The sequence below is a fragment of the Sprattus sprattus genome (assembly GCF_963457725.1).
Source record: "Sprattus sprattus genome assembly, chromosome: 12".
NCBI classification, from domain to species: Eukaryota; Metazoa; Chordata; class Actinopteri; order Clupeiformes; family Clupeidae; genus Sprattus; species Sprattus sprattus.
In genome coordinates, this window is record NC_137910.1 from 21210362 (window position 1) to 21225437 (window position 15076).

Sequence of the window (15076 nt, forward strand, 5' to 3'; positions counted from 1 at the left end):
TTGTGGGCATAGACAGACACAATGGAGCTGGTGGTTCTCAGGAAAAATACAGGCTTTTTTCAGGCCTTCTTCTGGTAACCCACACTGTGAAGTTGTAAACGGGAACTTTGCAGTAGCAAGTGCACATTTACTGGAACCTCAGGGTTTTTGTGATGTATGATAAAAACTCTTTACACGTTAAGGACTGAACCATAATGACTGGAGATCACATGGTCTTTCTGGGCATGTCTGTGTGAAGCGACTTTCCAAGGAAGCACATAAAGAAATGCCTTGGCTCTGGATGGAGGACTGCCTTTTGCTGAGGAATACCCAGTCATGCAAATGAGCCCTTTTTCCCAGCAAGAACCAAACAAACGAGAAACAAAAAAAACATTACACCAAAACTCCAATATGAAGCCCAAGGCGTTGTTCTAAGGAACGATACCAACCTTAAGTTTGTTCCCGACTGAGGGTTAAAGGCTTTATTTATTTTATTTGCTCAGTATCAGTGTTGGCCTCTGTACAAAAAGGTGAGGCAAAAGGCTCTAGGCGCATTTACCTTAGCCTAAGTGACTGATAACAGAGGTGATTAATTACAGATAACATTGGCTCCTTCCTGTTTGCACTCTGCTTCACTGAACCGCCTTAGCAAGTGAATTTGATTAAAATCACACTTGCGAAAGTAAATCAGTGAAACTCATCCGAGTCATAATAACATAAGCAGAGGTACCAACTGACGCCCAGTAGACAATAGCAACAGCATAGCTTAGAGACAATATTTATATTATGGACTACAAACTGTAAATCTTGTGCAGAAAAACCATCAGGCAAATGACCAAGTCAGATGATGGCATTTAAACAATAAAAGTGAATGTGTTGACTTTCACGCCATCCCCCTCGGTGTGCTAACTTGTTCTGATGTTCATGTCCAACCGGCTTCCCCCGAGGCAAAACTCATAAACCATTAACAAAACAAGCCATTCATTAGGGGGCCAACCGAAGAGCTGATCCACTGATAAACTATGCAGGGTGTACTGCCAACAATCTAACAAAATCCAGTAAAAGCTCTGAACACATGAGCACATGAACACAGGTATAAAGATGTGCAACCATGTCCTGACACCGCTGTGCAAGAAGTAAAAACATTTGAAACTGCCTCGTAAACACAACCTGTTGCCACTGATTCTCCAGCCAGAGAAGCAACAACATCAGGACCTCGGCTGTAGAAAAGGATCACTGACAGGAATCAAGTTCAACCCCAACGCTCTCTGCCTTAAAAGCTGCTCAGAAAAGCAAGGCAAAAAATTGGCATGGCAGTTCAGAAAAAGTGTCTGACTGCATGTACACCAGCCTACAAACAGGTCAGCATATTCACTACTAGCTGAAAGTCCTTAATGCTGTTAAGTAATATCAGTGAAGACCAGCCCTATGTCCTTAATGGGGGAAAGGTCAGCCCAGCAAGACAAGGAGATTGTTGTGACTTACCGACAGTCACCTGGCTGGTCACAGTGGCCGTGTTCAGTGCTGCAGCCTTGTCTGCAAATAGCTGGGGAGAATGAGACAGGGAGAGAAAGAGAGAGAGAGAGAGGAATTAGAGACTTGAGCGTTATCTGCACCATGCCAGGGCTTATGTGTTGAGTCTGCCGACACACTCGTGGGAACATTTGTGGAATGCGGAGGAAAATCTGCTAAATCCCTACTCAGTAACTTTCTTTCCGCCAACTCCAATTTCACACGACTTTAGCCACAGATGAGAGAAACTTCCACTTGGGCAACAGGCAATAACATTAGCTACATTTTGACAGCAGAGATGATTAATTCAAAAGTTGCGAAAACCCTGCTTTGCTCGTCTCCAGCCAATCACACAACCCCAGCAGCAGCAGCAGCAGCATGGGAGAGCAGCCACCTACCTTTGCTGCAGTCCCGTCCAGACCACCCCTCCTGGCAGGTCTTGTTGCCGTTGTGGTCGCAGATGAAGTGGCCGAAAAAGTCGTCACGGGGCCGGCAGTACTTGTTGCACCCGAAGCCGTAGTAGTGCTCGTCGCAGGTGACCCGAATCTGGTACTCGAACTGGGCCACGTTGCCGTTGTGGGACAGCTTCTGCCACGGGTGGTTGGGGTTGATCATGCCCGAGTGAAGGGCCTTCTCGATGACCTTCCCAGAGGAGCCTGCGCACAACACCAAGGCACAGTCAGAGTCAGAAACACAATTTTCTGCAATGCTGCAGTGCACTCATGCAGCCATCCTGAAATCCTGGTCGCAACCTGCTAGTGCAGTATTGCATGTCTAAGTGCAATTTTGCCATTCTTATGTGCGTCTGTCTACCGCTCTGTTCTTGTGGTTAAGTTGCTTATTGTTAATCAAATCAGCCACTGAACATATAATAATGCAACTGGAGCCACCTGCAGCACAGGCACTTTTCGTCTACAGCACCAAAGACACTAAACCTCCTAGACCCTAAACCACCTAGACCCTAAACCACCTAGACCCTCAGCCACCTAGACCCTCAGCCACCTAGACCCTAAACCACCTAGACCCTAAACCCAGACCAAAACCGAAGACAATTAGAGGTCTCTAATGAGCTGTCACAATGTGACTCAAGAAAATGGAATTTTAAAACATCCCAGTAACTCACTGTCCTGATACTTACAAACTTTCACATAAACTCTTCTCTATAATCTTCCCGACTCAGATTTGCAGGTCTGTCACTCACACAGAAACAAAACACCACCCACCTGACAACCACAACAGCAACAAACACAGTGTCTATAGCAACATTTAGCAATACTCCTACCGCAAGAACTACGTAGATCAAGTGGCTCATCTTTTCAGACAGCTGAAGGACAAACCACATGGCCAGTACCTAGTATGTTGGTTCACACTTCTGTGAACTCAAACCACAAAACTTAGCTACTTAGCTGATTTGTCATTTCTCTGTTTGTCTGTCTGTCTGTGAGTCACACACACACACACACACACACACACACACACACACACACACCACCTCCCTACTTCTCTAACTCCTCTTCCCTCCTCCTTCAGTGAGCGAGCAAGCGAGCGAGTAGTGGGTGAATGATGTAATGCTGTGGGATGACTGTTTTTGTATTTACTATGCTCGGGAGCGAGAGGGCTGACGAAATCACGCCAGACAATCTTCCACGGCCCTCAGGAATCCCGCGGCCCACTGGGGCATTTCACCAGCAAGCTCCGGCTTGTGGCTCGTGCCAGGTGGCACGTCCTCGCTACCTGCTGCCCCGCCACTTCACCGAGAGGTGAGGACGAGCCGTCAACATAGCGTAGCACTGCTCTCCCAAGTCATGCTAAGCCTAAGAGTTCTGCAATGGGAGTGAAGCATTTCACTATTTAAACTGTGAGAGCTCCATGTGCCTATATGCAATGTGTGAGTTGACAGAGGAAAGATGTATGCCAAATCAGTATGTCAGACGCTAAATGTTTTGTACTGCAACATTTCTCATGATTTTGCCATGTGCTATTTTAGGATTATTAGGTTAAGTCTGCATGTCAGAACTAACAGTATAACAAGTCGACTTATTCAGGCGTACCACTCACACATCACTTTCCCTGAACTCCTGGAACTTCTTAGAATGCGCGTGAGAGAGATAGAGAGAGATAGAGAGAGAGAGAGGGAGAGAGAGAGAGAGAGAGAGAGGGAGAGAGAAAATATGTTTGTTTGTGAGCCAAAGGCTTCCAGTCTGTGTAGGAGGAGAAAGAGGGTTTCTAGAAAAAGGGGCTAGTCTTTAATTAGCGCTATTCACACCGAGATCCTAATGGACTTCTGGAAGATGGCAAATAAACAGGCAATAGCAGGAATCCCACTAAAGCTTGCAGTCAGTTACCTCAGACAAGCACTGTAAATAAAACACCATTGGCTCCATCTGAATCCTTTCAACCCAAAAGAAGATGACAAAGAAACGAACCCTACACTTTGGCCTTAATGACATTACATCAGAAAACTGTTCACTAATACAGCTCGATTTCATAGAAACGTTTATAATCAGTGGAAAATAAAGACAGGTGTCAGACTTGAAGAAAAAGGAAATACTGGATCTATTCCTTTGTACTGTTTTAGTTTTAGTTTTTTTTCTAAGGCAAAACAATGTCAATAAAAGCAAATAAGAAAAACAAAGATGACAAAAATGATTCTTGATATAAAGAAAGATGCATACTAGGGAAAACACAATGGTTTGATTGTGTCCTGCACGACTGAATCATTTTATTTGAGGAGAACTATGAAACCCTGTTAAACCTTCATGACCAAATGGCACTCTGTTCAACAGCCCCAACCATAGCCTTCCTCTGCTCATGACCTAACAATCAAGCTCAATGACACCCAACACCATTCCTCAACACAAAACACACTCTATCACACACACACGCGCACACACACACACACACACACAGAGGCAATAAAACTGTCTCTGTGGCGCAGTGTTGAGCTGCGGGGCTTATGGTGGTGGAGCAGCGAGACAGATGCAGCCTGTGCAGCGCCACAGCGACAGTGAGAGCGTACAACGTTGGCCCGCGGCACCTGCCATTAGTCGTCAGGCATCTGAAAACATTTTCATAAGCATGCAAGCCCTTTCACCCCACTGGCGTCCTCCCCTTCCCTCACACAGCAGCAGCACACAGCAGCAAACAGCCACCTCCACCCCCCCCCCCCCCCCCCCCAACCCAACTCTTTCTTTCCTGCCTGCCTTCCTCTTCTCGGGCTTGTCGCAGGCACCTGTCGGCACACTTGCTTTAGCGGCCACAGAACTGACAGAGGAGGGAGGGAGGCCAGAAAAATAAACTTCCATGTCTGGTGTTAACCAGAGCAGCTCCCAAAAGGTTAAGCCTGTGTGTGTGTGTGTGCGTGCGTGTGTGTGTGTTAAGTAAATGTGTGTAAACTGTGTAAACTGTGTGTAAGAGCTAGGGCAAGTGTGCAAGGGTGGTTTAAGTATAAAGCAAAATGACCACTCTGAAGACATGAAAAGACAAGAACAGCCACTTACTTCCACTTGTGGTGTCGTTATCGTAGTCCAGGGCTTCAACTATCAACGTATAGGACCTCTGTGGGAAGCAAAATAAGATGCAGGTCAGAGAGGCAGCCAAAATGCAAAACATGAAAGTGAAGTTCACATCAGGAAACGCTCTCATGTTCACACGACTTCTCCTGAGCTTGAGCACAATCAATGCATGGCCTACAGGCAGGGAACGCAGCTAATTAGTTAGCCTCAAAAATGTACACGCCTACCCCTCGTCGTTGTGTGCAAATTCTCTAGCAGGTGAACCTTCTTTGAACAATCCTTGGGGTTCAGAGGTAAAAGAAAAATAAAACAAGAGCTACGATGAAGGTCACTGCCGCAGCTTAACACAACAGGCAGGCGATGAAGAACAACAGCAGCAAGAAGATGAACCACAATCATCTCCGTCATCGCTAATCCTCTTAAAATCTCAAATGGCCATGCACCGCAAGCAAGATCCCCAGGACCTGGTGTGTTGGTCCTCTGGCTCAACCCACGCCCCCCTCACACACAGCAGGAAGCCGTCTGCTACAGGGCACCTCCAGTCAAACGGCCGGTTGCCGAGTTCGCTAATCCACAACAGTCAAGAGGAGGAATCAAAGGATCCTACCACTACCCCTTACTTAGGTTGCTGGAAACAGGCACAACTCAGAAAAGCCACGATGAACACATTTGCCGTTTATAAGGTAATGTGCAATTAAGTGTAAGCTGGCCTTGATATTTCATTTCAGTGTCTGCTTGATGTTTACACAACCTTTTGTCGATCAGAGTACATAAAACGGCTTCATATTTCAAGAACTCTATGGATCACCTACAGTGCCTGAGGGTATGCAGACCAAGTACTCCAGCAGTCAACACGGGAGACCTTCAAATATCAGTGAAAACGACATTCTGCAGAGTTGACACCAACAAAGGAAATACTTATCTCCGTATCTCAGAGTGTAAACACCTACGTATGATTGCAGATAAGACGATGATGACACAGTGTGGATCACGTTCATCACACCGGTCATCCTCTAAGCTGGTTACCCAGGTGGTTAAAGGAACACACCTCTGTAGGTTCATAGCGACACTGTGCGAGCACAACAGTTTGCAAGAGAACACCGAGACCAGAAGACTCACTGATTGCAGCGCCAGTAAAAAAAAAAAAAAAAACATCTTACTTTTGGGCCAATATTGAGAAGGTATCAGAAGAGCTGGGTTTGTCTGAGTGTGTGTGTGTGTGTGTGTGTGTGTGTGTGAGAGAGAGAGAGACTGTGCATGTGTTTGGAGAGGGCAGGAGGCTTTTAACGTGACTCTGATGTAGGATGGGATCTCTAGAGGGTCTGGCTTCATTTCAGCACTTCTGAAACGCTTTGTCTGACTTAAGGTCATCATGGCTCTCACTGCTATCAGGTAACAGAGCAAGAGAAAGCCCAGCACTGCTGCCCCAGAGGAGCACAGAGAGACAGAGAGGTTGTGTGTGTGTGTGTGTGTGTGTGTCTCCGTGTGAGTGGGTGTGTGTGTGTGTGTGTGTGTGTGTCTATCTGTGTGTGTGTGTGTGTCTGTGTCTGTGTCTGTGTGTGTGTGTCTGTGTGGTTGTGTGTGTGTGTCTTCACAGTGCCAAGGCATCCACTTCCAGCACCTACTTGTCACATTCACACACAGCTCTCTCTCCTCCCAAGATGGGCTCGGTGGAATTTCCAAAATAATCAAGATGGAGGTTCGCACGCACTGGCAAGGTCAGGCCCCTGTTGCAGAGATATGTTAACCCCACTCAGACACTCTTCACAACCCAACACACAGATAGGTCCTCTACCTTACATGGGTTGACATGCTGGCACGCAACACACTGCCAAAAATCCCTTATCTTCAACAATCAGCCCAAGCTATTCAGCAAAGCAGAGATTGTCGCTAATGAACCCAAGCTATTCTGAGAGGGGAAACAGCTGTGCGCTGAACTACTGATATCTCCGTCGCTAATGATAAAAGACCAAACTTGCTCATGTGTCCACATAGTCACATTAGCCTACTTTCTTGAACACTGTGTGCTCTATTCACCTCATCAAATCACCTCATCAATCAATGTAGCAGGGCTGTGTACAGTGTGCAGAAAATGTCCTGTTCCCAAGTGAAGTCTAAGCCTGCCCATACAGTTCATCTTGGCCAAATAAGACAGGGCATTATGCCTGGGATAATACTTCAGACTACAGTTTAGACAGGCCTAGGCATGAGACCTGCCAGTCCCTTTTTTTTTTGAAAGCCAATGCAAAACAAAAGAGAAAACAAAATAAAACAAAACAAAACATGAGTCACCAGTAAATCATCTATCAGACAAAAATCACACACAATCACCACAACAGAAAGTAAAACCACACAATGACATGGAAATACTAAAAATAAAACTTGATAAAACTCAACAAAGCCAGTTTAGAAGTGGCATCAGTATGGTTCAGCAAACGCAAAGCACACGGTAGAGAAAGTAGGCGAAAGTGCTGGACTGCAAGCCTGACCGATTCATCTCACTCCATAACTCACTACCTGCTTATCTGCTCAGAATGCCTGCTGCCGCCGGGTTCATTTTTCCCATGCTCGCCACGCTGACCCCTCTGTCTTCTTTGAACTCTCACTACACCCCCCCCCCCCCCCCCCCCTCCACCCTGTCTCTTTGCTTCTACAGAGACCGGCTCCCCTTTTTCGTCAATACCAGTGTGAACGTGGCCTTATCGGGGCTGGCCAGTGAGGCCCTGTCCAGCAGCACAGACAGCATCTGATAAAAAGGCTGGCTGCCGAGAGGCCTTCACAGCTCCACATCAGTCAAAGCTGCCTGCGAACACCCAGCTATTCACTCATTTCTCTCTCCATGACCCCCCCAAACCCCCCCGCCCACAGCCCTCCGCCCCCCCCCCATCCTCCCCCAGTGAGCTACCCAGTATAAACAAGGACTGAGAGTGTCTGTGAGAGTGCAGGACTTCCTGTAAAAAGTTTCCCCTTTGAGAATAGCCAGAGCTCGAGGAGTCAGTGATCTGTGGAATGAGCTGTGTCTGAACCCAAGTTTACACGCTTTTTTTGTTGCTGACTGTGATTTCCTACAGTCTTGAAAAGGGGACAATTCATACACTTCAGGATGACAAATCCTTTTTAAGAGGCTATACTGGCTTGTTACATCAATGAAAACACCTGCCTCCTACCTGAAGCTTTAACAAGGACTGGGACTTTGTGAACCTGTTTCCCTTAAGCCATTTATCACCCAAGTAATAGCTGATCATTGATGCTTAAACTTCACAATTTTACCTAAGGTTTCAGCCAAGGCCCTTTCCCCCGGTCTCATTAATGCGGCATACTCTGATAAACAGGGCAGAAATCCGTTGTTTACGATGTGACATTCCTACTGAAACAGGGGTAGCAGCAGATAAGTAGGAGCTCTCCTGTAAGTAGCTTCTGACAGGGCCCGTGGTGACCGGATAAGGAGCACCTTCCCTGATACCTCAGAAGTTCACACATATTCCATCGGACTGTGCCACCTAATTGCCAGCCAGACCGGAAAGAGAAAGCAAAAGAGAGAGAGAGAGAGAGAGAGAGAGAGATAGAGAGAGAGAGAGAGAGAGATAGAGAGAGCGAGAGAGAGAGCTATTCCATACCGGAGGGACCCTTGAGTAACGTGAGCGTGACAGCGCCAAAGGTGGAAGGCAAAGCCCTGGCGTCTGAGGGTTTGGCTTCCAGGGTTACCACAGTTACCACTGGAGAACACACAACTCTTGAGGGCCACGTGCAGCTGTGCCAACCAATTTTTCTCCCTCCTTTAACTCGGAAAGAAGGAGCAAACTCATGTCGTAAGGGAGTTGATCAAACAAAAACAGATTCCAACACCAGAAGTGGAGCGTGTTTTGATGAGCACAGGCAAGCTTAAAGCCCCACTAAAATGACATCCACAACAAAAAACATCTACGGCACACAAGAGCTCCTCATTAGGCCCTGAGGAGAGAACATGAGAATGCTTCCCTCCTCTCCTTCACTGGGGCAATTTGCACATAAGTGTAGCTTCAGACAGGACTATAGAAAGCAAACATGTCATTAACCTCAACTGCCAGCAGCCCTTTCCCTCGAGGCATGTGCTCCGAGGCAAGTCACTTAACCCTCCTGTAAACACAGATGGGTGGACAGACCTACAGAATTACTATTAGTCTCAGATAAACCAAATTTACACTTTAAATATCAAGTAAGGTTGATTATAAGGAGGATAAAGCACATAGACACACTACTGGGGCAAATCATTCTGTGGTCCACTCCATCCCAGCTGTAGTATGGGACACTGGCTGCGAACCCCATTCTGCTGAAGCTGCCGGTATGTGAGGTAAGGTCACAGCTTGGTTTGGTTTGTCTAGGAGCCTCTCGCATCTCTGCTGAGTCGAACACTGCTTCCTGTTGCTTGCCCTGGACGAGCATTATTCCTGGATCGACTCCATTATGCTCCGTAATCCTCGCTGTAGCCAGTTTGGGCAAGCCATTGTCCCTGGTTAATATTAGCTGGGCCTGGCTCTGTCTGGGTGGCCATTCCGAAAAAAAAAACAAAAAAAAAACCTCTCTCTCTAAACTGCCTGACTGTACACACCCACCAGCACTGCTGTAACAGAAACAGGGGGGGGGGGGGTCTACTCTGCTGAAGCCAATAAGGAAGAGATGAGGGGAAAGTGGATGACAGGGGTCATTATTTATGTGGGATGTGAACATATTGCAGTTCCTGATGTGAACTGGAGCTACGCAGCTGCTGGGTGGCTGCTCTACCTGGCCTGGGAACCTGCGGCCAAGCTCATTAAGTGCAGCGGTTACTGAGGGTGGCAAGGTTAAGAGATGAAATAGCTAGGATCCAGCCAAGCGTGACTTTCACAAAGCCCAAGCCTCAACATGAGGCCAGCTCCAGGCAGCCAAAAAAAACCTTTATGAACCACATCCAACGGCCCAATCACCTGCTCTGCTACACCATCTATCCTCAACAACCAATCAGTTCAAGGGGAGTACAATGGATGATATGAATATTTCCCAGCAGATCACAGAGAAATGAAGCCGTTTCAGTAAGAGAGAGAGAGAAAAAAAGAGTTCTGACAGGCAATGGCCCACAATAATTGCGATAAACACCGGTAGCAATAAACGTTACGAACTAAACTGAATGTTCAGAACATTCAGATGTTCAACTGGTTTCAAACTATGTGGGTACACATGATGTCACGGCAGCGTGCCGAAACACGAAATGGAATATCTTCTCCTCCCCTTACTTTATTCTAAGCGGCTATCCCCGTAATACACCAAACCGTAAACCAAACCCTCATTTAAATTTTGCACCACAATTAGCTCGTGATGAAAAACTGGTAGTTATTTGTTGGGAATGTTGCCATAATACTCTCTGGAGCAGGACTTGTATGTTACCATCAGAGGTCGTTCTGTCGATTTCATTTTTTTTTTTACCAAACGACAACTATGATTGATCAAGCTGTAAAAATCATAAGTGGAGTGACACTGCAGGTTACAGACATAAATAGCTGCGATGTAATTGGACACGCTCATGCCAAGTGGGCTGTATGTTTAGCCCAATGACTAAAGAAAGTATTTTTTTTTTTACAGTCACTGGTTTAGCCTTATTATGCACGTAGTGAACACATGCTTCATTAAGGACTCTGACATATTATCCACAGTCATAGGTTAATACACAATTCTCGATCACATTGATGTGTCATGCAAACTTGAATGACAATCCCCTGTTTAGCTTCCTCCAAACCTGCAAATCGAGCGCGAGAGAGCGCACGCATTCGTCGAGAAGCGGCTTTGCCTGCCATTTACATTTTTCTCTGAGAGAGAAGTGCACTGTCTGTTGACTACTGACGTCAAAAAATAAATCCCATTCAGACTACGAATGATCCTCGTTTCCCCCGAGCAGCTGATTCTAATCACGATAGCCAAAGCCAGTAACATAGGTCCGGGTGTTGAGGTGAGCGCCATGACCTTATACACGTGAAACAGTGCGAAGTGAAGGTAAATACAGAACTCAACGGTCTATTTTTATTGTGGCGTGGACAAAAGATTACAGTTAAGGTGAGCAGAAGGGCGAAACAACCGGCAGTGCACGCTGTGCGGTCTTGTTTCATCACCTCAGCGCACCTCGTCTTTCTTTATTACCAGAGGACTCCACTCTAACGCTCAAATGTGTAGACGACCCACTGCCTTAAATAACTGAAGGGCCTATGTTAAATATCTTTCCGCAGAGTTACAAAATAAGCCCACGTTTTAAAACACCTTTGTTGACGGTAAAAATGAACAATCAATCTATGGCCAAACATCGGTGGCATGGACACTTCTTTGCTTGAAGATATACTTCCGAAAACAGCCACAAAGCAATGGCTGAGGGGATAGCAAACAATAAAATAAAATACGTTGCTCAAAACTTATCAATGAACTAGGCTACTTAGAATTTCACAGACGCAGCAAAAAAAAAAGAGCAGAACAATAGTTATCCGATCTGTCTGTGTCAGACTACCACGACCGTGGAATGCTGAACATTAAAAGAAAATTCTACTGCAACCTAATAGGCTACTTAAATCTACCAAACTTCCGAGTCTACCGTTAACATCCTGTTAGCGATCGCAGTGATACGTTTTAAATTACAACAGATTAGCTTCAAAGTATTCAGTGACGACACATTTAACAGCGGTTATTGGAGCACTGTTATTCAGCTTAACTCATATTGAGCTGAACGCTGACCACGTATGTTTACAGTGTAGAGTCTATGCCTTGATAAAACTGATCAGTGCAGGTACCATCACAAGATCCATCTGAACTAACTTTACACATTGCCTTGTTAGCGTGTACTCACCGGCCAGGCGAAGCTGAAAGGCAAGACTATCCTGGATTGTTCGTTCTTCAAAGTGGTCTTCGAAGAAAATGTATTCCCTCCGAGTGCAGGCGTAGATCCAGTTCCGAAACTACAAGGCCCAGATGCAGCAACACGCAGGTATTCCTTCAAACAAACTTTGAAATAAGTATCACATTCATCCCTATTGCACTTTCGGTCCTCCGCGTCCCTTGACCCATCACAGCACAAGCCGTTCTGCAATTCGCCATTCACGTTCTGCATCGATAAGATTTGCAACTCGAATTGTCCCGAGGCGTCAGACACCTGTTAGAATAAAACAAAAGCAATGAGAAAAAAGCATCACGAAATATGTGGGCAATTATCATACAAATACATTAACATAGCCTGTCGATGTTCTCTGACTGTGAACCACTCAAACGCAACACTTTGCCATAACACCTCTGTCAAACTTAGCTCGGCTGAAAGTCTTCTGTCCTCGTTCCCCTCAAAATAAATATCAGCCTACACTGAATACCCACACGAAAATCAGACAGGGCAGCAAGCCAGTCCGGTCTGACAATCTGAAGTCCAAACTAAACTTGATTGTGTGTCTACTATAGGCTATGCGCAAAATAGAAATGTACACAAATAGGGCAAAATAACATCAGTTGTTCATAAATCCTTCTTCATGAGCGTAAAAGGTGTCAGAGGAAAAACACGATTCATGCTTTTGCCAATTGTATCCTGTCGTTACAAATAAGAATCCACATACCTTCGCACGCAAACAGAGTAAAAAGGCATGTAAGTAAAAAGCTGCAAACACTGAACTCCGTCGCAAAATCATGCCGTCTTGTTGGTGTTGCCTCTTGCTCTATAACTAGACGTCTGGCCGACTCACGGCACTAATATTCCTCTCCGATTTAAACATGCAAAGACAGAAAGCAAAACTTTTTGGAAAGAAAAACGCCACAGTTTTCCAACACAAAAAGTGAACCTCCTTATGCACTTGTTTTCTTTAGATTCTGAATTGTTCTGTAGTTCTGTACTTTCTCTCCCTCTCAGCAGTGAGAAATCGTTACACCAGAGCCATGAGAGCGCCGTCCACAACTGAGGCACAGCAGTAACTATAGAGCAAGTTCAGCTAATGGGGGTGGCAAACGCATGCGTGCAGTTTAATATTCAAAAGATGGGGCGGCTGGTTTATAAGCTACAGAGCCCGCCCCTTCCCTGGGACACACCGGTCCCATGCACCTTAATGCAAGCATAGACCACTGTGAGTTAAATCGTATGTAAAAGCCACATGTTGATCGGTGCGGTTGGGCTTCATACTATGTTATTTACAGACTTAGCCTTTAAACTGGAAATGCACTGTAGTAACAAATAATATCGTGCCCAAATGCATACAAATATCTACATCTGTGAAACATTTAGCAATTTCTGTGATCTGTTCTGTTACATTCAGATTAACATTAATACTGCTTAATGTTTGTATCAGTTGTCTTTATGGTAATTTTGCACAAACCTATAGTTTAATCTGTTTTAAATGACTACTATAAACTGCACTCTTCCTTTTAACTTGTTTACAGTTCATGTTCCATGGTAGCAACTGAGGATGAAAATATTGCCACAATATTGAAAGTGTATTTAATATTGTATACAGTCTAAGATTATATTGCCCCATCTTGTTTACTGCCCCCTAGTGGGCGTGGCAAAACCCTCACATTTACATTTAAAGCTTAGGTTGAAAAGGCATTTGTGCTTACTTTGCAAACTAGTTGATATGTGGTAACTATTTACAGTGACTTCCTATACCATGTTATCTCTGGGATATTTAATGCACATGATTGTAGGCTACACACAGGACCAAGGACTGGTTTGAAGCAATTACACAGGTCAGGCCCCAGGGCACAATGTGAACAGTCATGGCGCTAGACAGAAACACAGGGTCAATCAGTAACTAGCAAGGTATTTCACCATCATCTTTTATGACCCATTTTTGTGTGTGACAGCGATCTCCACAGTGGAATTATGCACTGATAAGCTGCTGCATGCTCGTCTCAGCACTGCAGAGACCTACTGCTGCTGCTCCCCACTCAGGATGTCAGTGACACTTTTCTCCCGTCATTAAGGCTCATTGTCGCCCTGTCCACTGACTGATGCTAAGAGAGGAGCAGGGAAAGTATATATCCTCATCCTTAAGTGTGAGTATAACTGACAATATCAACACACGAGCAACAGATACGGAAGGAATGTGCGTTTTCAGTGCAGTGGTGCCAATTTAGACATTGAATTAGGGATTCTCCATTTACCCCTCCTAAACCAGACTTAAGTTACCAAGTGAAGCATGCAAGCACTTTGGAGAGGGTGTTTGAGTCGTTGAACTCTAGATGTCTGCTGTTTCCTGTCGCTGAGGTTTGAGATGAAAGGTGCGCTCGCTCCCTTTGTCTGAGCCGAAATGCTTCAAAACATTCCAGTCCCGGAGGGGGGCTCATGTTACTCGCTGTATTCAAATGGCCATTCTGTGCGTAATAAGGGTTAATTAGTGTAACTCTTTAACTCCCGGGAAACCGCCGGCACTCCTGGTCAGACTTTCAGTCCGAAATTACATGCTAATGCAAATTTTGACTGAGGAAAATACTTCCCCAGGTCTATTAAACTGACAGGAAAAGAGGGATTTGACTAAATATTTGTTACTTGTGTATAACTGCTGGTATAACTTGCCTAAGGGTAGGAAAAACATGGTGTGAATTCCTTTGGTCCTCTAGGGATTGTAGGCTGCAGACTACTGAATTTCAGTATCTCCTCTCCCCTGCCATTTAGGGTCTCTATGTCTCAGTGGCAACCCCCTGACCAGTCCAGTACTGCTATGGGTTTAGACCGTGAGCGGAATCATCCACGTTAAGCTGCTGTTTTAACGCTGCTATTGTATTAACAACAGTGATCATGTTAATAAGTAGAGGTGAAGGGGATCCACAGGCCACTTGCAGGAGTATTTTTGCTGCAGCCACTGCTGGTAGGGAGGCTGGATATGGAGACTGGAGGCAGTCTGGAACTGTACTGGTAAACTTGAGTGGCTCCTTGTTAAATTCAGGATATTTTTCTGGCAGAGTGAACTCCCCAGCTATTGAGGAGATGGCTTTAGTTGTTGCTGGACATTCAATGCCATATACCACTTCCATTATCGAAGTCTGTTACCACTGATATCATATATTATATATAATAAGAAAGCTTATTTGCTTTCAGTTCGTGC

The 15076-nt window shown here is 45.4% G+C and overlaps 1 protein-coding gene across 2 annotated transcripts in view; it reads right to left on the reverse strand.

Annotated features, from left to right (window-relative positions):
* Positions 1–12670, reverse strand: part of LOC308373796 (protein jagged-1b-like) — a gene marked incomplete at its 5' end in the record, with an annotated part of 29222 nt that extends 16552 nt beyond the window's left edge. Inside the window, 5 exons of one of the 2 annotated variants that reach the window (XM_080849431.1) lie at positions 1465–1525; positions 1890–2147; positions 4992–5049; positions 11848–12150; positions 12599–12670. In XM_080849431.1, the coding sequence (XP_080705557.1) occupies positions 1465–1525; positions 1890–2147; positions 4992–5049; positions 11848–12150; positions 12599–12670 (752 nt within the window). Of the gene's footprint in view, positions 1–1464; positions 1526–1889; positions 2148–4991; positions 5050–5233; positions 5299–11847; positions 12151–12598 lie in introns of those variants that run through there. The other variant, XM_080849432.1, reaches the window with a different exon arrangement.
* Between the last annotated feature and the right edge of the window lie 2406 nt (positions 12671–15076).